The 22036-nt window shown below is 43.5% G+C and overlaps 1 protein-coding gene across 1 annotated transcript in view; it reads left to right on the forward strand.

Moving 5' to 3' along the window:
• Positions 1-9867, forward strand: part of LOC147677733 (uncharacterized) — a 60639-nt gene extending 50772 nt beyond the window's left edge. The window contains exon 3 of the mRNA XM_086945580.1: positions 7613-9867. Within this exon, the coding sequence (XP_086801706.1) occupies positions 7613-9867 (2255 nt within the window). The remainder of the gene's footprint in view (positions 1-7612) is intronic.
• Positions 9868-22036: the final 12169 nt, after the last annotated feature.

Consider the following 22036-nt stretch of genomic DNA (forward strand, 5'->3'; position numbering starts at 1 on the left):
CAGGTGGTGTTTGTTGGCCCATGGCAGGGTCAGTCACATGTCCTGGATTCCTGGCATTTAATTGAGTCTATCCTAGTTCTGCGCCCCAGTGTTTCGTGTGCCCCACCTGGCACACATCATGTCGGAGGATGGTGATGACGTTAATATTTTGCCCCCCCCCCCCCTGGAAAAATTTCTGCGGACGACCATGCGCTGGATCACCATATGCACCAAGTTGAATAGCCTCTTATTTGAAACACCCGGGACAGCACTTTAGAAGCCACCTCAGTGATATTAATTGCAACGGGAAATGGATGGTGCCACAGGGAACAGTGTTTTTAGTTCAGAGTCACAGTGGATCTTTATGGACTTCATACAGAACAATCATTGGCAATTTCAATCGTTCCTAACTTGACATACAACCTAGACTGATAGCATTGCCAATTGTTTAAAGTTGTCTTCAATGTTTTTCGAGATCGATGTTGTTGTAGCCCACTAGGTGGCACTGAAAGGCAACAAACTATTATTTAAATGTGGCTCTGTTTGGAATGCTTCGGTCAGAGCAGGACAAATCATAAATCAATAGGCAGCGAAACTAAAAGCGCCTGCGGGCGGGTCAAAAACACGAAAAGAAGAAAGCATAAAAAAGTAGCTAGGCAAGTAAGATTGACATGAAAGCCTCCAATCCTGAGCAGGCATGCTCTGTGGAGCATGATAAATATTATTTCCCGGACAGCTGTCTGTAGCAAGACCCAAACAGGAGAACGTCTAATTTTTCATAAGTTTTACACTGTTGATTTTTCCATACAGGTTTAATGATAGTCAGTACTCATGTTTGCTTCATGAGTAAATTGAGGACTTCTTGCTGATTCTGATAAAATAGGTATGTTGAGAAGCAGCATCCTTAAAAATAGGGTGGACATCGTCTTTTGGTATTTAGAAATGTCGAAAGTCTGCTTCTCCTTTTCTATTGTCTTAAAAGCTGCATTAAGCCATCTTCAGTTCCACTTTCAAGAGGAAGTAAAACAGGCTAAGATGTAAAAGTATTATGTAGCAGCAGATCAAGTCCCCTAGTGACCACCCACGTATCCTGCAGGTCTGCATTTATTTATTTATTTAATGCTATTTTCTTTAGCGCGAACATTACCTGGTCAACGCCATGATGATGGCTGTGTCACAGTGCTACTTCCACCTCCAAATGCAGCAAGTGCTGCCATTGAGCCACTGCTACTTCTGCAGGCTGCCTTGTATAAGAGCGTTGGGTCTTGCACCACCTAAAATTATTCTGATGCCACTCACTGACCTCATTAACCTGACTGCCAGGGAGAGGAATGCCAGGCCTGCCCAGTTACGCATCAAGTCATCTATGTTGCTTTTACTTTTTTTTTGCTTTCCTTCTGTTCATGAGCGTTTGGAGTCTGACGGTTTGTGAAAAGTCCAGTGTACATATGCATAGATACCCCATTCACAGTTTTGTATAATTCCCAGTGTTCACAGTCAATTATTGGCATATTCCTTTGATTGCAAAAATACAGGGATCTACATAGCTATGTTGAGCTTGCACAAATGGCATTCATATTATGCTGATATGCCCAAAATAGCTGAATTGAAGTTCACCAGACCGTCCCTCACAGGGCTCCCTTTTTCTTATGGTTAATTCAAAACTTGTTTTTAATGTTTCATTTTAATATTTCGGATACAGGAGCAAATGTTGTGCTGATACACCACAGCATTCATTGACTGCCCTTCAAGACCCGAGCCTTTTTCGGATACTGTTTTCCACATTCCTCAGTTGCTGAATTCGGCAATCTGTTATTTTCTGCAGTTTTCAATATACAGATTCATTTAAATCATATTTTCCAATGTTTAATCATGATTCACCTTTTTTATGTACATAAGCAATTCGGTTTCCCCTGTGTTTTTTTTTAACATTTTGTTAACATAATGGGATCAGACCCATCTGCGTGTTGGAAGATTCTCACTGCATTTTGTGCATCGTGCTTCTTCGGCAGAAGATCTGTTAATGCAAGTGCATAATGTACCAAAATTTATTTTTACAACTACCTCACAACATTTTATGAATGCACTCAAAATAATGACATGCATCACTATCAAATTACTCCCTTATACTGTGTGGAAAACTTTTTGTTTACTTTTTTCCCTTAATGAGTCCTTCTTTGGTGTGTACAGACTATTTGTTGACCATTGGACACTTTAATGCTCTTTGACCTGTTTGTTAATAGGCTTTTTACCCCCAGCATCTTGAAGTTGTTCATGTTGAAACACATCAATATTTAGGTCGAGCATGGGCAGCTCATGCGCTGCTCTGCGAGGCTGGCTGTATTGAGGTACGGCATACAAGCTCTGCCCATTTCCCGTCCATCTTTTCAATTGGCTCTTGTTACTGACCTTGCAAAATTGTTGCTTTTCATTTGTGAATAGGCTTAGTAGTCCCTCCTTGGTACTGCCTTATTGGCATTTGTAACCTCCCATAAGGACTGGACGTTTTACTTTTGTTACACAGTCTGCTTTATCTAAACCGTGAGTACTACTTTCTTTAATGATCTAACCCCTATTCGACCCATGACATCGCAGCATGGCTCAAGATTTTACATTATTAGAAATGTATTATTATTTATTTTTTATAGAACGGCAGGCCACAATGGCGGGCGTGCCTTTGGTTTATTTGCGGCGCCAAATGTGGCAGCAAGTTTTTTTATTTTCTATGAATTCTCTTTTTGGTTGTTTTTTTCAAGCGCCTCATGCAGCGCCTTCACGTTAATAGAGGCATGCCCCTTTCTTTGGCGAGCCGTGTCTAAAGAAAGGTCCACAGCTGCTATTAAAGTAAAACCACGGCATGGGGCGCTCTTACAAAAAAAAGCAGAAGCAGAAAAAGTCAGTGGGGCTAAGGGGGCCTATGCTTAGGGACTGCTGAGGAGCAGGCCACTCTAGTGTGGGAGCAAAGCTCCTAGAGTTAAGGTCAGCACTGCAGGGGCCAACGACCAGCACAGGAACTGTACTGCCAGCGGTACTGGGGCAGCTGGGTGCAGGGCGCAAAACAGGCGTCTGGGGCTCTGTGTTTCCCAATGAAGACCTTTGGTCTCATAAAGATGCTGCAGGCTCGGGCAGGGAGGTATCCTGCAGGCAACCACCAGGTGGAGATATAAGATGGGATCTTGGGGATGCCTGGACACCATCGGTTGGGCCACCTAAGTCCGTCGGGCATTGGATGCAGGGGTGTCTTCTGGCATCAGGTTTTCTTATCAGCTCCCGTCGCCGTTGGGGGGCCCTTCTGGTTGAAGCTGCAGGCGTCTGCTTGAGACTTGAGGGAGGACAGGGATCACCATATCCTAGGTCAGGATCGCAGGAAGACCTCCTTGGAGTGTTGGGCCGCTCAAATTCGGGCTGTGGGTATCGGGTGTAGAGTGGTGCAGAATTGCGGATTTACTGAAATCCGGATTCTGGAGGTGAGTCCGGTTGAACAAATCCGGTGCTCATGTGAGATAGTCTGTGGGAAGGGTGCAGGGAAGGTCCTCCGGGCTCTGGGTGTTACTGGCTGCTGGACTCACCTGGGTTCTTGCTGTAGCCAGATCATAGGCGGGTCAGGCCTGTAGTAGTGGGACCAAGGCAATTGGTGTCCTCTACTCTTCCTGGGTTAGCAAGGCTTATCAGTCCTTCTTCTTTCTTCCTTGAATCTGAGGAGGCAAGGTTCAGGGTCGCCCCTAAATACAAAATTGAGGGGTGTTAAAGAGGTGTGCAGGCCGGGACCTATGGTCCCTTACTTGGGGTTGGTGCACCCCCTATTATGCCACCCTCAAGCCTCTTCCTAATTGGCTCTGAACCCCATCTTCAAGATGGAGGGGACTGAGGTGTGCTTCACCTCGCCTCCCCCACCTGAGGGGAGGGGATGGCAAAAGTGAGCACACCTCTCTTCTTAGCTTGGATTTCCTGGCGATTTTCATGCCCAAAATTGGGGTCAGAACCGGTGGGAGCCAGTTGCTGGGGGCAGCAAAAGGTTGGGACAGCGTCTAGAGGGGGCAGGTCTTTGAAGCTTCCCATTTCCTGGACCCAGCCCATCCTGGGGTAGGAGGCATGACACCTCTTCCCAGGATGGGCTTTGTTTTTTGACCCAGAGAGCGGAGGGACGTACCAATGAGTCCAACCTGTCTGGTGGTGGCAAATGACACGCTGCCATTCAGGAACCACATCAGGGCTGGACGATTTTCAGGGGCATCTCTAAGATGCCCTCTGAGTGCATTTTATATTAAATCCCACACTGGCATCAGTGTGGGTTTAATGTGCTGAGAAGCTTGCTATCAAACTTCCCAGTTTTTAGTAAAGCCATTATGGAGCTGTGTTCATAGTGACCAACTCCCAGACCATATACTCTTTATGGCTTTACTGCACTTACAATGTCTAAGAATGGACTTAGACACTGTAAGGGTGCAGGGCTCATGCCTCTGTACCCTCACCTTGGTGCTAGTGCACCCTGCTAGAAGGGTATCTTACCTAGGCCTTAGGCAGTAGATTGCAGGCATGACACACAGGGATGTGAGCCATGTCAACTCTTCACTTTTCTCTGCACCAAACACGCAGCCTGTAGTGGTAGTGTGTGTGAGTTAAGGTGCAGGACATCTAAGGATGGCACAATAGGTGCTGCAGCCCTTAGAGGCCTTCCTTAGTCACAGTGCCCTTGGTACCCATGGTACCTTTTACAAGTGGCTTATCTGTGGCCAGAAATGTGCCAATTGTGGGTACAAAGGTAGTCTTGGGAAAGAACACCGGCCCTGGGAACCTGATTGGCACAGACCCAGGGGACATCAAGCCAAGTTGCATTAGATGTCAGACAAAAAGTGGGGGTAACCATGCAAAAAGGGGTGCTTTCTATGATGAGTAACTTTCTAGAAGTTACTTTTTCTTGATTTCTTACAAATCTGCCTTAACCCGTAGATTGGATTATTAATATCTATGACAAATAGAGGTTTCATTTTCTTTGTAGCTGTTCCCTTTCATGGCTCATCATTACTAGTATTTTAATCTGAACTCTGATTTTTCACATTGGACAGCTAGGCATTCCACGGGGAAAATATCTTTCTGGGCCTTGTCACAGTAGGCACATTCATTTTCTACATGTCCTGCTTTTAAATACCATGCACCATCCTTGTTGACTGCTAGATCTACATAGGGGTGACTTACTAATATTTAAAAGGGATTTTTAATTGTCTATAAAGGTTATTTTAATAGGTTACTTTGCAGCCCTCAGGCTACACAGGGCAGGCATAAAGCCATGTTTGCTTTGCCAGTGTAGTGGATGGCCTAATAGGTGCTGCAGTCCACTAGTGGCACTTAACGTCCATGGACTGTGTACACTTTCTACACCTTATAATAGGGACTTATAGGCAAGTTAAATATACCAATTAGGATCAGGCATATTCAACTAAATTAAAAGGGGGAGCACAGGCCCTTTATTACTGGTTAGCAGGTGCAAAGTGCACAGTGTTTACAGTGTTTTAAAGTCAACAAAAAGTCCAGGTGACAAATCTGAAGTGACCATGCAGAAAAGACGAATTTTCTGCTTTAGATTAGCTGTGTTTGAGAGCATTCCCTTCACAAGAATGCATTACAAAATTTCTGTCAGTGGCAGGAGACTTTTGCAATCGTGATAGTGCTTCTGCACCTTTAGGTTTAATGTGATACTGCATATCTTTAATTCCTTTCTGCTAGCTATGAATGCTCCCACTAGGTGTTAATGGTGCTCTCCAGCTGTCCAGGATTAAGGTGATGTGTGAGACAAGCTAGGGCAGCATCACTAGCGGAACTGGAGCATCAGTGTCAATTGGCCTCCCCCGTTCAAGTAAAGCTCTGCAATCCGGACTTTCCATTGTGCCACAGACCGGTTTTGGCACTGTGTCACACTTCTTCCACTACAAAGACAAAGACATATAGAACAACGCTGAAAGTACTTTGTGATTGGTTTACGAATGCCCTCAGGTGCTTAACATTTTACAGTTACAAGACCAAAGATATAGCACCTCATTTAGAGTTTAAGCTAACAGTGTATTCCGCCACAGCTTGGGAGAAAACTCATTTATTTCTTGCTTTTCCAAAACAAAATCCCAGATTGGGAGTTTGCTTTTGGAAAACATAAGAGTTGGGTTAACAGCTGCCTGAAATACGGTGGTTGCTCACCAAACATTTAGTGCCTTCACTGGCCTCTGTCAGGTGAGCAAAATCTCTTTATTATGGTGGAAATATCCAGCCAGGGTTGCAGAGGGGAGATTTTCTCCACCTTAACAGATGGTGGGCCGCCTGACAGAGACAAAATCAGACACATAGAATCTTCAGACCTACTCTCTCTCTCATGTGGATATAGTGGCTATGGTCTTATCCCTTACAAAGCAGGGCACAGAAAAGTAGATCTCTGATAACATTACCTTTCTCAGCCGAAAGGCAAATCATCTGTTCACTTGAAAAGCGACTTCTTACTCCATAAGGGATGCATTCTCAACAACATATGTGTGCAGGTGTGCCTCTACATGACATCTACCGAGCCACCCAATGTGAGAACAGTAGCGCATTCACCAAAACCACTATTGCCCGGATCAGAATGCAGTAACGTTTTCTTCTATGTGCCAAGCAGTTCTTATTAACATATTTGCATGGTGAACTTAAAGTTTAATCTGACATGTTACTCTGAGCCAAGCTTGTGAATCTATGAAAGATCAAATGCTGAAACAAAAATGACAACTTACCTATAACTACAGTTCTCTAGTTCTTATATCTTTAATAGAGTCACACTCAAATTACTTTCATATTTCACTATACTAACTCAACACTAATCCTTTATGGGTTCCGGAGTAGCGTGCTACTCGCTACTCGCTGAAAAAGCAATTTGACACCTCCTCGGGGGTAGTAAGAGCTATGTAAATGCAATTACGATACAACGCATGCAGTCATTTCTCTTTTTAACTAAGAAGCTAACTTTGGTTTATCCCTTTACGCTTGTGCTATGAAATCTGAGCTATAGTGTCCCCTAGGGGAAGTGAAGTGTTTAGCACATTTACCTTATGGGCTAAGGTATAGGCTGTTTCTAATGAGCAATATGTGCCACTAAGTACACACTGTTTTTGCCTGTGAGTATGTTAATATTGTTTATGGCTATGTTTGGCGATTCCGAGCCTGATGATGATCAAGTATCCAATGATGGAAACCTGAAGCTACTGTAATTTCCTTATTTGTTCCTGAATTTAAAAATGATAGTTTAATATACAAACAAATCTTCTTGCTGATTTGTTTTTTAAATAGTCCTAAGGACAAACGATTAAAGGTTTTAGTTCTGTACCTGATCTGACATCAAAATTGTAGCCTTCTGCAATATAAAGGCATAAGTACATGTTGATAAAACGGAAATCTACATTAGAACTAGAGCTTTAATGCCGCTGGTTACAGCACTTTAGGAAGTCTGTTACGCCATGACATTTAAACATGCATACCACGAGATTGTTTAATCTATTACTTATTAATAGTGCAATAAAATAAGTTTGCAATAAAACAAATGTGCAGATGATATATCCTTCAATAAATATACACTATGTGAAAAAAATTTTATCATTACTTTTTGTGTCAACTTTAGAATCTACAAGAAGTTTAGTTCGTGGAATACCAGGCTTTGAATCAGGTTTGTCTGAGGGACTCCAAGAAAAATATGATAAAGTAAGCATAGTTTGGAAAGAAAACAAAAATCAAACAAGTCATTGTACCTTCTCATCAAGGAAACCAGTGAAAAAAAGGATGCTTCCTGCAGATGAGCTACTTAATGCAGAGCCTACTGGCAAATATTTATACTTTGTGCATGGCCAGAATGCAACAAGGATGCTCTCATTGGTTTCTTCAGAAACTTCAGATCAAAATGATTTGGCTTTATTACCAAAGAAAGGACGTCGGAATGAAACCAGAAAGTTACTAACAAGTATAAATAGAAAACAGGGATATGCAAATTTAAATACTGAGTTTTTAAAAGGCTTATTAAAGAATAAAAAACATGCCTCACGTGGATTTTTTGGAGAAGTTGCTGTGATCAATATAAAAATCAAGGAAATTCTGAGAAGTTCAACATCTGTGAAACTGACCTTCAGCACTGTGAGTTCATCCACAGAAATACTTGGACAGCTGATAGTATCTAGTGAAACCTCTCAAACGCATTCAAAGAGTACAGTCGAAAAGTCAAAAATGAATGTGCCATTGCTACCGGTCCCAAATTTCAAGGTGATGTTGAGTGATGGTTACAGTGAGAATGTGAAAGCAAAGATCATCCTAGACCGGAACTCTTTCATTAAAACTGAGTCGAGAATTACTGTCTCAGATGGCAAAGTAAAACATCCAATAAAACGTTTCAAAGAGAAAATAGAATTCGAAATGGTTAATTTTCTAGAGGATGGCAGTCCCGAGCAGTCATTAAAAAGGAATGATTTTATTGTAGATGCCAGAAGGACCGAGCAAAGCAAAGACGAGGAACAGGTACAGTGGATGAATGCCATTGAAATGTTTGCACCAATAATAAAACAAACAACGTCTTTCTCCGAAATCACAATTTCAACGGTACCGGTGGTGACTCATTACGTAATCTCCGACAAAACGGTGCCATTTCTAAAAAAACAAGCTGAATCAACGAAGCGAATAATGGCTTTTGTATCAAGTGGAAGACACATGTTGGTTTCTCCACGTAACTATAACTTCTCACTTGGAGTCACAGACATCCATCAAAATAAACAAGAAGAACAGATAAAGAATAATGGAAGGGAAAATCTGTCCAGAAGAAGAAAAAAGCAATTGAATACTTTTTCATTGAGCAGAACACTGCCACCAATATCAGTGAAAAAACATTATGGATTTAGTAAAGCAGTTAGCACCTCTCTAAAGAAAGAAAGAAAACAACTGATAAATAACGACATGAGAAGTACGATCGGAGGAAGAACAAATCTGTTAAATTTTTTGTTTGGTGGAAGAGCATCAATATCATTAGAGAACTTTAATTTATCCAGAGGCTTCAAAAGCAATGACTCACATAAGCAAGAAGAGCTGGTTAAAAATGGAATTGAAACTATTGAAATAAAAAAGAATAGAGGGGGACTTAAAGTCAGAAGAAATAAAAAGCAATTACGAACTTTCTCAAAGATCAGAAAGCTACCAGTATTCTTACGGAAAGATCATTTACCCATTACTGTCAAGGAGACCAACCCATTTAAAAATGAGGAATACATGAATAATGCAGTAGAAACAACTGAAATACCATTAGTAACAACTACAGGGGTAACATTCACCCCAGTATCGATGACCAGATCATTGGACACTTTCCCAAATACTCAAAAAGAGCAGACAACAAATTCTACAGAGAAGACGACAGGAACAATTATTGATGCTCTATCAGAGGTAAGAATTCCTTTGATATCACCAACAAAATTTGATAATTCCATGACTAACTATTCAGAAACACAAGTGACCTTCTCAGATCAACACACAAATATATCGATCAACAGTGAGAATGTTGTTTTTAACCAGACTTCCCTTGAGCCAACATTGACAAGAGTGGACAATCTTGAGTTAAGAACATTCTCTAAAGTGCTGCACAGCTCTTTCACAAACACATCTGAAAACAAGCAAGATGATGTACAGCCACTTCTTCTGCATGATCTAATAATTGACCTTGTGATGAAGATCACAGACTTACCAACAGATACTCATAGTCAAGAAACCAATTCTTCCAGTAACGTTGGAAGTCTGCCCACCCTCATACCTACATCCGATTTTGATACAGTGACGCACATTGACTCAACAATTAATAAAACATTCAGAACAGAAGTGAGTGAATCGAAAAATAGAGATTTATGAAAATACCACAGCTGAAGTCACCAAACTAGAAAGAAGCATACCATTACTGATCCCTCCCCCCTGCTTGCCTCAGTGAATTATAGAAGGGGTAAACCTTATAACCGATCAAACATACTCAACTATTGTATTTGTTGAAAACACTTCAAAATATAAATGCACCAGGGTATCTACTTTTTTCTGATTGGAAAGTAATGTTGCAATATTCTGCATTCAGACATTAAAAATTAATCTGACAATGTTTTACTTCCATGTTTTTTGTATATGGTGTTTTGGGATTACCTGTTTCAGTGTTCTGTTCATGGCAATTCATTCATTCCACGTGCAGCATATATCAGTGAAGGTCATACATTTGTTGCACTAAAGTGGCAGTCTTAGGATAATTGTTTATACATCGAAATATTTGAATAATTATGCATATTCTCAGTTTTCAATGATTTTATGTACCTTTAAAGACTGTTTGTCTCCGGCTAAGTGGTGAACATTGACACATTGGTCCTTTTATACCTGCACCATAGGTCTGCTAATAAAGTGAATGAAACCCTGTTGTCCATGCTTTCTCCTTTACCACTGGTTACAGTATTCTAATGCACAGAATGTCGATTTGACAGTCCTATTTAGAAAATGGTGTTGCTCTGAAATTTCAGTGAGATGGTGCATACTATCTCCTCAGTTCTATCTTTCACCGACACCTTTTGTCAGCGGCATTTTAGTGATATTTCTTTTTTTTTACAGTTTTGAATCTACCTCTCCTGCCAACTACTTAGCTTCAGAACTCTTAAGACCCATTTTTCGCTCCCATCTACTTTGTTAGTGCCTTCTCTAAACTTTGCGTCAAATATTGTGATTCATGTAGCCTGCACCACTTGCTGGGGGAAACCCATTCACCTGCTTTCTTCCCATTCTGTGGTGCAGTTACATTGAGGACCCTTAAATATACCCGCTTCAAGGTAAATGTGGAGAAGTGTGGCTCACTGGTTAGAGCAGGCAGACCCTGAAGCAGAGGTCAGACCCGGGACCAGGGTTCAATTCCCGACGCGGCAGGGTCTTGAGCTCAAATGTCCATGGACTCGATAATTCTCGCTTCGGTGCCTGACCTAATCATGGGTTCACACTCTGCAACTCTGGGCATTAAGCTTGCTTAATCTCCACAACGCCCTCCCACGGCGGGATGCCTGGCTTTCACCTTGGGGATGCCCTGTAGGGACTATCTCACAGGGAAAAGCCAGGACGGGTTCCCAAGGCAAGAGCGGAGATACCCCTTCGGGGGTCGAATCAGGCGCTATATAAGAACATAATAATAATAATAATAATAATAATGTATAGGACTGGTACCACAGACTTCAGCTGACTTCTTTGCACAGTACCGAAAGCAGTTATAAGTAAGGGCTCGGATCTGGAGATGACAAAGTCTGCACAATGTGAAGGTTACTGCTTTCAAACCAGGACTATCAACTACCCAAATCCATTCACACAACCCTTTTTCAGGATATACACTGACACGTGCACCTTACTGACAAGAAAACATCCTCAGTATCTGATACATATTGACGTTTCAACTTAACCTTAAACCAAGACCCTTACCAGCCAACGTTGGGCCTCATTTATGATGTTTTGGCATAGGGCAGCGCCGCAAGGAATCTTGCAGAGCTGCCGTACATCAAAACAAAAGGGCAGGAATGTGATACAATACCTTCCTGTCCTTTTCCCCAGCCCACAATGGTCTGCCATGCGCCAATGCAGGCACCCTTGCACCATGCATGGTGCAAGGGTGCCTGCATTGCAGGGCTGATTGATTTTGTGGAGGATGGGATACCTTCCTGCACAAAATCTATCAATTCAAATGATTTCCTCGTTCAATGTGTGCTGCAGAATGGCACAAAGAGCTTCCTATCCCCCAAACTCCAGAAACTATGATAATCATAACTAGAATAAGCATACAAGATTGAACTACCATCTGTTCACTTTAACTCTAATGTCATTGTTTGCAAGAATATGTATTGTCCTAAAGCATCTGAGACAGCGTTAACACTATACAAAGAGACAAATAAGTGAAGAACAGCATACTGCAAGGTTTAATGATACGACATATACCCCAACTGATCTCTGTTCACAAGAACATGATTCAATCCCGAAACCTGTTTTTATCTGAAACCGTGCTTTTTCAATAGTTGATGAAAAACTGAGGCGTGTGAGAACTGGCGTCATGGCTTGTTTTTTTGATAATGGGAGATCCAGATTTAGTTACATGCCATTCTAATGCGTCTCATGGAAACTTGGAAAGGCTTTCATTTCAAATCCAAATTTAGGGGTTCACATGCAAGAATTTCAAAATGTCCCACTGCTTATTTGCGTTTAAAAACACCACCTGCACTTAAGCAAAAGATTTGGGATTTCTTTGACCTAGTTCAATGCCTTTTGAAGGGTAGGCTTCACCTGCAGAATATACTGAACTGCAGTATACAGGACCCATTTGGGTGGAAGTACGCTAATAACTAAATGGGTTATCCATACATCATCTGTCCCTAATATAGAAACCAATGCATTCCCTTCAGTGATGTGAGTTTCTAGACAAAAACCTCCAGAATGTTTGACGGTTCCTTCCAGAATCTCCAGCAGGAATTCTTCCTCTAAGCTACAGCCTAGTAATGATGCTCCACCAGCAAATATGTTATGACTTGAATCTGACCTGGATCATTTTCTGATCCAGCTTGTCTTGCACCAACTGCTGTAATCCCACACTTCTGTTTGGAGACCGGAGCTGCTCTTCCAGTTCTGAAGAGGCATTAACCCACACTCCAAATTTTTTTTTCTAGTTTTACACATACCACCACAAGTCTTAAACCTTATTTGTCCTCAGAAACCCACCATATCTGGTAGAGAATTCTAGCTGCAGATTTGTTACCTTTGAATTCCGCAGGCTGGTTCCAGAAATTTTTGCATGAGTAGTGTCCCTCGCTCGCACCCTCAGGTGGCTCCCTTTGGGTCTGCATGACGTCGGTAGCGGTTTTAGCAGTGGTTATGACCTCACAGTCACCTATATATGCGCCACCCAGGTGTGCCAACGTCAGTTCTTTTCCTACTGCTCCAGTTAAGTGACGATTTGGGAAGATCTCCCCCTCTTTTGCTTTATGACAGGTTTTTGTTGACTTCTTTTTTCTTGAATTGTGTTGAGTATGTATTCTAGAAACCACGTGGCGCTTGTCACCGCACTATGTCGGTCATCGACCTCCACCTCATCTGCCTCTGGTTTCTCAAGCATGACCACGACTCAAAGTTGTGCTTGGACTGTTGGGCCAGGCTCCGAAGGCCTTGCAGGAGTGTGCTATGAAGCTCTTTGTGGCCCATCAGTCGATTCCAGCCACAGAGACTCCATGGAGATCCCGGTACCGATTTAAGAAGAGGTGGTTGCGGGACCGCTCCTGGAGTCCCAAGTCCTCTTCGTCCCACTCTAGATCTTCAGGACACTCTGGGAAGAGCGGACTTCATCTGTGCCTCAACTGTTGTCCATCGACGAACGAGGTAAGGAGCACCAACGCTGTAGGTACGGTTTTGCGGAGCCGGAACCAGAGTCGACTTTGTGCCTCCCCCTGTTTCCAGGAGACAGAGTGACACCCGCTAAAATCAAAGAGTTTTACAAGGCCATGCGCCATGTATTTGAGCAGGTTGACACATCTGGTGAGCCTTTGGGCCCTGCGGGTTAGAGGGGACCCTATGAAGTTCAATGCCGTCGGCTCCAGCCACTGCACTGCTGGGACCTTAGGGTTCTGATTCTGGATCTGAGACAACGCCAGTTGTGCCAACGTGACTTTCAGTGGCAAGGGACATGAAGTCTGTGCTGCCAGCAACCACTGCCAGCCACACTCTTATCCCAGATGATTTGGATCGGCGTCACTCGACGCCGACTCCGGCGCTGGTAGAACCCAGAGGTTCTATGTTATCACCTAGTCATTTTCAAGACTTCTGGCATGAAGGAGGATTTGGATCATTCTATGGACTCTTTGCGACACCATGATGTGTCTGTGGAACAGATGGACCGGTATGAGGAACTTGGGGAGTGGACTGGACACATCCCCAGATACTGACATGCTTTATTCTCCTACTTTGGCTATGGCAGAGGGGTCTTCTTATACCATGGGCTTAATGAAGGAAGTTACCCGATTAGGGCCACCCGGGTCACTCGCGATCACCCCTCAGCCTTCCATACAAATGAAGAGTTGGTCAGACAGTAGAGAATACAAACCAAAGTTATTTATTAGTCATACACTGGAGCTAAGTCCAGTCTGACCAGCCTGCTTGGATTGCTGCAGAGGGACTGACTCCCGCCAACATGGTAATGCAAGATATACATTTCCAGCTCCTCTAAAGATCCGCCCAGACTGGAATTTTCCAGTCTGGGAGCTGATGAACAAAAGAGGTACAGAAGGACGAGCTACCATCCTGAGACCGGGTACATGCTATCTTATTTTCAAGGTTACTATGCCCCTGCTGTCTCTCTGAGAGTGGGTGCAGGCCTACCTACAGGGAAAGGCATGCTGTGACAGAAGGATCTATTTATTAGTGCAGCAAAGCTCCACATTAAATAATAAAGAGAAACAATTGAGGCTGTTTTCTGTTGAGGCAGGCAGCATGAAACAGAAGCTTAATTTCGATCATGGTACAAAATGGTGCCGCAAATGCTAACTTAACTCGCACAATGCTAGAAGGAATCGACTGGACGCATTTTCAGTCTAACAGGCCCTCCTTTTAGCATTTGCTAACAATTTTAGTGCTAGGAAACCAATAACTGCACGCAAATTTAGAAGAACACTATTACATGGTAATATACTTATTATCAAAATTAAAAAATACCTTTGTCTATTGACATGAGGTCGTGGACAGCCTGTATCATCATGGCCACAGACATCACGTATTGGGGCCTTCGGTGTGGGTGTCAATTTTCCAACACAGTTAGTGCAAACAAGCAGGAAGGCAATGTATGCATATGCAACATGCGGAAATTACACCTGCAATTACTATCAGAAGGATAAGAATCTTTCACCCCCAGGATGCTATTAAAATACCGAACCAACCAGAAACAGTCCAGGTACCATTTTCTTGGTGGATGTCAGGTGCGAGCCTATGTAACTTCTGTATAGCAGCGTATATATTAGGGGCCTGGTCCGGTATGCACACACAACAACTGCTGCCAATGATGCGACAGGCCCCTCCCAGATCAGCAAGGAGGACGTCTAACACCATCCTGTTCTGAGGAGCAACAAGCCTCGTAGCCTGGAGCTCAGCTGTAATATTTGTCAAAATCCCTGCTGTGGTATTATTGACCCCTTCCACAACTCTGGTGAATCAACGAATGTTAAGACTATTGGACATAGGGCCCCAAAAGGGTAAAATACACTTCATAGCATCTGTGAACTGCTGAGTGGTGTCTGTCTGGCCTATGTCTTCTGTGTTAATAACCCTTCTAATTTGGGACAGATGGGAACTCCTACGCTGCAATTGATGGTCCTTATGATAATTGGATGGTGCTATATACACTGGGGGAAGGTGGAAAGAGAGGTAACATACACCTGACCAACCCCTAGGAAGCCAAACATAAGCTTGAGATCCACAAACAAAGTAGATATTATAGGGTGGGAGCAAAGGTGGGCTATTACTTGTGCTTAATGTATATGTATAGTTGCAATTACTCTCACCCACTTTCACCTTCCCAAACCCTCAAACACAAAATCCAGCTTTTGTGTTGACTACTGGCACCGGTATTGTCATCCTGAGTTATATTGCGCATCTGGAATGAAAGAAGTATTCAGTGACATTAAATCCTTGGAAATCCAACATTTCAGTTTGAAGCCATGTTACATTTTTCTCTTTCAAATACATTCATACAGGCTGTTGGGGATAATGATTCAGGGGTCCCTTGTTCTCCCGGGGTAAATTATTGGTGGACACGTATATATTCTAACTGTGTGATAATCAGCAGATGTCATATTCATAGTACATGAATGATAATGAATGTATACCATAGAAAACAATTCAAACCATCCTTCGGAACTGCCTAAGTAAGACATAGGCAGCGATAACAGGCTATCATTCTTATGGGTAACCAAAGGGAGCACTCCACATATCCAACAGTTTGTGACATTAGATGTATCATGGGTTTGTGCAGCGTTTGCAAAAACACATTATCTACGTATATTTTTCGGTGTTCACCTTTATGGGGGGCCAAAGTACAAACACGTGTTCAGGGGGAACATGCCTTGTACCACTCAAAGAGTGCACAGGATATTTCTCCTCAAGGGATCATACTATTCCAAGTACTGTTATCAGGGAAATCAGAACAATTACTATGAAAACTATTTTACTCTTTGTAGACCAACTGGACCAACCAGACTCATTCTGCCCGAAACGTGGGGCTGCAAAGGGCTGTTCCTCCTCCATAATGGGGCGACCAAATGGATACATTTTAACCAGAGGAAAGGACATGCAAGGGAGCCAATGACAAGAAGACAAGGGTCAAATGTTCCCAGTGTCCTTCAGAGCTTCACTGGTAGACTCGTATTGTTCATCAATTTTGGCACTGTTGAGCACTGGCGGTGGAACTGTCGGACCAGCTCTTGAAGAATCCCACGTCACTCAGGATAAGGCACCCGCCTTTCCAGGGGAGCACGTTCAATCAATCCTGTCCAATGTCTGAACAATGCACCAATCTCATCCCTCCCTATGCTACTGTTGCCTGACTTATCAAGTCCATCCCTGCTAAATTGACTTTTCCTTTGGTGCACTGTTCCACCGTCGGGGGCACAGATTATACCTAGCTATTCCAGAGACAGAGGGGTCAGCAAAAAGGGGCTCAGACACAGAGGGGCCAATGGACTGGGGCTATTGGATTGCCCTGATCTTAGGAGGCACTGCCTCGTTCAACACTGCATCCTTTACTTCCTCCATTTGTGCCCACGTCAGCCGGGCATCTGAGAAAGGAACGAAGCGGGGCACCTGCTCAATTTCAGAGTCACCAACTCCATCAAGCACCCATTGGTCGTAGGGTAAAGGGAGGAGCACCTTGCAGCAGTGTTGGCAATGTATCCAGTTCTTCCGGCCGGCCACCTTCATGGCGGTGCGGGTGGCGTGGAGCACCTGCGCCTGCCCCTTCCACCGCAGCTACAAACTGCCTTTCCTCTGGAAGTGTCTGGTCAATACGAAATCTCCCTGCCAAATATCGTGTCCTGGCTCCTCGGGTGCTGGTGGTAAGGCTTTGTGGATCTGTTGGTGAATAGAACACATGCTTTCAGTCAACTCATACAGATAATCCACTAGCAAAGGGTATTCAATTTCCGAAAACCGTCGAGGTCGCAGGAGGGCCCATACATTTGTCGAACATCTGAACACGACCTTCTACGGTGACAACCCTGTTCTAGTGTGAGCCATAGCTCTTGTAGACAAAATAGCTAATGGTAAAGCATCTCACCACTGCAATCCTGTGCTCTCCTTAATCTTTGCCACTTTCTGTTTGAGAGTACCATTGTACTTCTCAACCAGACCTGCTAACTGGGGGTGGTTTGCAGCATGACATTTTTTTGATGTGCAGACCATCACACACCAACTGGATAACCTTTGAATTTAAGTGGCTTCTGTTGTCACTCCAAATCAAACGGGGCAAATCAAATCGAGGTAAGAACTCCTTTAGGAGTGCCTTCGCCATGGCTGTGTTCTCTTTAGTGGGGTAAGCCTCAACCCATTTACTGAATGCACAAACAACCACTAACTCATATTTCAGATTGTTGACTCGGTCCATTTCGATAAAATCTATCTGAAGGACCTCAAACGGGAAGGAATGGGTGCAAAATTACCAGGGGGTCAGGGGTGCCTTTTCCAGGATTATACATCATTCATACCATACAGTATTTAACCAGATGAGCAGCAACGTTGGGAATGTTGTATTTCTGCCATATAGGTTCTAACAGTCTACAAATATCCCTTGCACTGATGTGGACTGGCCCGTGCACCATAGTGACCACAGGGAGGACATACGCATCTGGTAACATCCATCTCTATTTTCCTGACTTATCCGTCCAACACCCATCCTCATCTAAGCGTGCTGTGCTTTCCGGCCATACTGCTAACTCCTCAATCGATGCCTCACTTTGGATCTCCTTCACATTGTCCAGCGTATCCTCAAACTTAGTGACCTCGGGCACCCACCTAGCGGGACCTGCTACAAACCTCTTTTTCATCTTTGTTTGAGCTGTCTCCTTAGCTGTTTGGTCTACAAATGCATTCCCCCTTCCCACATCATCAGTAATTGCCTTGTGGGTGCTGCACTTTACTATAGCCAGTTTCTTAGGAAGTGTCTTTGCGGACAGAAGCCTATGTATAAGAGGGCCATGCTGGATGCATGTCCCATGGGAAGTAAAGAACCCTCTCTCCGCCAAGTGCCACCCAAAATTATGGGTGACCCCGAAGGCGTACTGGCTGTCAGTATAAATAGTAACAGCCGGGGAACATCCTTTACGACGCGGATGTTACCCCGCGCTACCATTACGACGCGTCTCTTACAACGCAATTCGTAACCACGACTTACGCTGGAGGGCGCTCAAGGACAAGGAATAGTTAATTTACTATTCCAATACCTTCCCTACTATCCACGGGGACTGGTGTTGGAATAGTAAATTAAACTATTCCTAAGTCCGCACCCTACAGCGCAAGTCGTGGTAACGACTTGCGTTGTAAAACACGCGTTGTAACGGTATTCGTGGTAATAGCCCGCATCGTACCGTCATACATCCGTAACAGCCTGTCCCTTGCTCAATTCCCAAGCTCTAATAAGGGTGACTAGTTCAGCTGCCTGAGCGGACTGATAGGGAACTTGTGATTTCTCAACTACTGAATGCAGTGTAGTAAGTGCATAGGCTGCAGTGGTGGTGCCATCCGGTAATTTGAAACAAGAGCCATCGATATATAGCTCCCCTTGGGTGTCAGATAAAGGAACATCAGGCAGGTCTACCCATTCCTTTGTCTCTTCATCTGTCCGAAAAATACAATCATGTATGTAAATTCCCTCACTCTCAGAAGGGAGGGGTAGTAATGTGGCTGGGTTCAAAGTGGCACATCTTTTTATCGTGATATGCAGGGCAAAGAGAGTTAGCTCATAACCAGTCAGACATTGCAATAGTTAGGTGCTGCGTCTTGGTTTATTCAAAAGGGTGTCCACAACATGGGGGACCATGACTGGGAGGTCAGTATCAAGTACGAGCCCGATTGCCTTATGGAGACGGCCACAGCTGCAACCGCTCTTATACAGATCGGGAGGGCTCTGGTGACTGGATCAAGCAAATCAGAAAAATAAGCACACTGCCATTGCTTACCTCCAAAGCCTGTGTTAAGACAAAGAGCGCACAGCTGACGTCTCATGTGCATACGGCTAAAGGTAATCAGGTGTACCAAGCACAGGTGCAGAGCAAAGCGCAGCTTTTAATTGCTTAAAAGACTGCTGACATTGAAACATCCAAGGCAAGGGTTCATGCACATCTTTAGTGGTTAGCGCAAGCAAGGGTTTTATTAGTAATGAATAATTAGGGATCCAAAGGCGACAGTAGGAAGTGATGCCAATAAAAGCGCGCACATCCCTCTGAGTTTTAGGGATAGCCATTTTAACAATGGCGCTGATGCGCTCAGAGGTCAATCTCCTACCCTCCTTTGACAGTAGGTGAACTAAATAGGTGACCTCCTATCAACAGTATTGACATTTAGAAAGGGACACTTTATGTCCATGGTGAGCCAAATTTAGCAACAACTTAACCGTACTGTTTTAGCATCCCTGTCCAGTGTCAGAAGCTATTAGTATGTCATCCACATATTGAAGCAATACATTACCTGGGTAAAGCGAGAGGGAGTCCAATTGGACTTTCAAGGCTTGACTACATATACTAGTGTAGTGGGAATTCCGTTCTCCTACAGAACTGTGCATAGAGACCTGGAACCTTGGTGAATTAGGATGGCCCAAAACTCACCTCAGTACCCAAAATCCCCTTACCGAGCTAGCTACAGTGTCTCATTGGTCATAACAAACTCCCAATGTTTAGACAAGCCAGAACAAGAACTTAGATTACCTCAGGTATCGTGGATCACATGAACACTCTTTCGCTATATAATCATTTAAAACCAGAACGTGGAGTAAATGAGGACACATGCATATTTGAAATATTTATTTACTAATGCAGGGTTCTCAAACGCAGTATCTTATACAATACTAGCAAGCATATTATAAGCAACAAAGTTATCAACATAGTTACTAGTTCAAAAAAGGCGAATGGTGACAGCATACTAAGATGCTGAAATGAATAGAAATTAACAACACCTAATTCTCACCCTCCCTATTTAGCATAAAATGTTATATCTATGAAGGTCTCATTTGGGTTTTAGCAGGGCGGGCCCATACCTCAAAATCTCAGTGGCAGAGGATCACATCATCTTCCACCAGCTCTCTGCATGCGAAGCACCATCAAGTGTGTTACGTGTGTGGTCAGCACAACAATATAAAACCCGCCTAGAGCCAGATTTTGGCAGCAGCATGTGTGTTATGTCTATGGAGGTGCGAAGATCAGACCTCACAACAACACTGTGTCGAGTTATCCTTGGAGCCTTCAGCACTCACTGTGCAGACAGTGTACCGAGCAAAACTGATATCAGAGCAATAACATATTATTTCTCAAGTAAATCACGAAGCTCTTCTGGGTTGAAAGCTAAAACAACAATTATGTGTCGTGTGCAAAATGAAGCAAAAAGGAAAAATGGCGTTTAAACATTTAATAAGCTCATGCTAACTTAACGCAGTATATAGAAAAGAATTAGCTATATGACACCCCCCCCAATGATCCGAGCACGGTCAAAAATCAAGGTAAGGTAAGACAAGAACAGGGGCATAACATGAAAGCAGAGTTCAATAATAATGAGCTAAGCTAATTTTCAAAAGCATATATGATGGCCTACAGTGGCCAAATGAAATGCTCTAAACTTTTCAATACAAGGCCCCTTTTGTTTAAGTCAATAGGCCTGGGGCGTATAAAAAGAATTGTTTGTAAGAAAAAGGCACCTTCCAAAAATACAAACAGGTACGTGCCTAAATAATAAAAGTCTCCAAGGCATCTCAGGATAGGACTGAATATGCAAAATATGCAGCAACAGCCTCCAAAATGAAATCACTGTCATCATCCGAAAACAGTTCAGCCATCCAATTAAGTAGTGGCAAAGAACATACGTGCTCCTCCAGCACTGGATCCTCTAGCATCATCAGAGGACAACTCGGTGGGTTCTCAAGAAAGCTCTGTGCCAAGAACTCATGCGCCGCTGCGAGTATGTCCCAATGACCCATTAGTCCATGCATCGCTGCCAAGGACATAATCCTTTCGCCAGTACAAACCAACTCGTGAGCAACTACGGGGCTCATCAGATGATTAAAATCGACGTCAGGAGACACAGTCAAGCAGAGACACAAATCAAGGGCCCAGTCGAAATCGCAGCTCAGGCAATGAAACACAGGCTGGACACACGTGAAATAGGAAAATCGAAACGATAATCCAAACGCCGTGCTTAAAGTCGCCAGCGGCAGGGTGCCATAGTAATCAAGCATCCGGTTGCGAAACAGTGGCAGGAGGGGCTCTGTGGCTTCTAACGCAGGACGGGCATCCATGTTTAATAAAACAAAATATCACCAAAACGCCCGCAGCTAATGCTCGCAAAACAGGGAAGCCACCAAACAAACTTGAATATATAGAATGAAAGAAGGCAGGGATGACTCCAAATATTTTCTCGAATTAAGTCACGAGACCACTGCTAACTATTTTTAAAAAGTGAGCAAGGCCAGAAGTGGAGGAGGCATTAAAGATTTGATGAACCAGCTCGCTGAAATGTAACAGCAAATCAGTATTTAAAAGCGCCTGCACCTCTGTGCGTGTGTTCGCTATGTGAAGGACGAATATTTCTCGGGCCGAACTCAGGGCCACCTCTGTTTGAGACAAAAGGGCTCTTATTCTACTCATACCATTGAACTCTGCTTTCAAGGTTGGGATGCGCGGCCAGATGGAAACATCTGAATTCCCATGCGTAGGGGGATACAGAACATTTTTGCAACAGACAACACGCTCTGATACAGTTACTCACATAAGCGATACCTTTAATT

This window comes from Lissotriton vulgaris, chromosome 12 (genome assembly GCF_964263255.1).
Source record: "Lissotriton vulgaris chromosome 12, aLisVul1.2, whole genome shotgun sequence".
NCBI classification, from domain to species: domain Eukaryota; kingdom Metazoa; phylum Chordata; class Amphibia; order Caudata; family Salamandridae; genus Lissotriton; species Lissotriton vulgaris.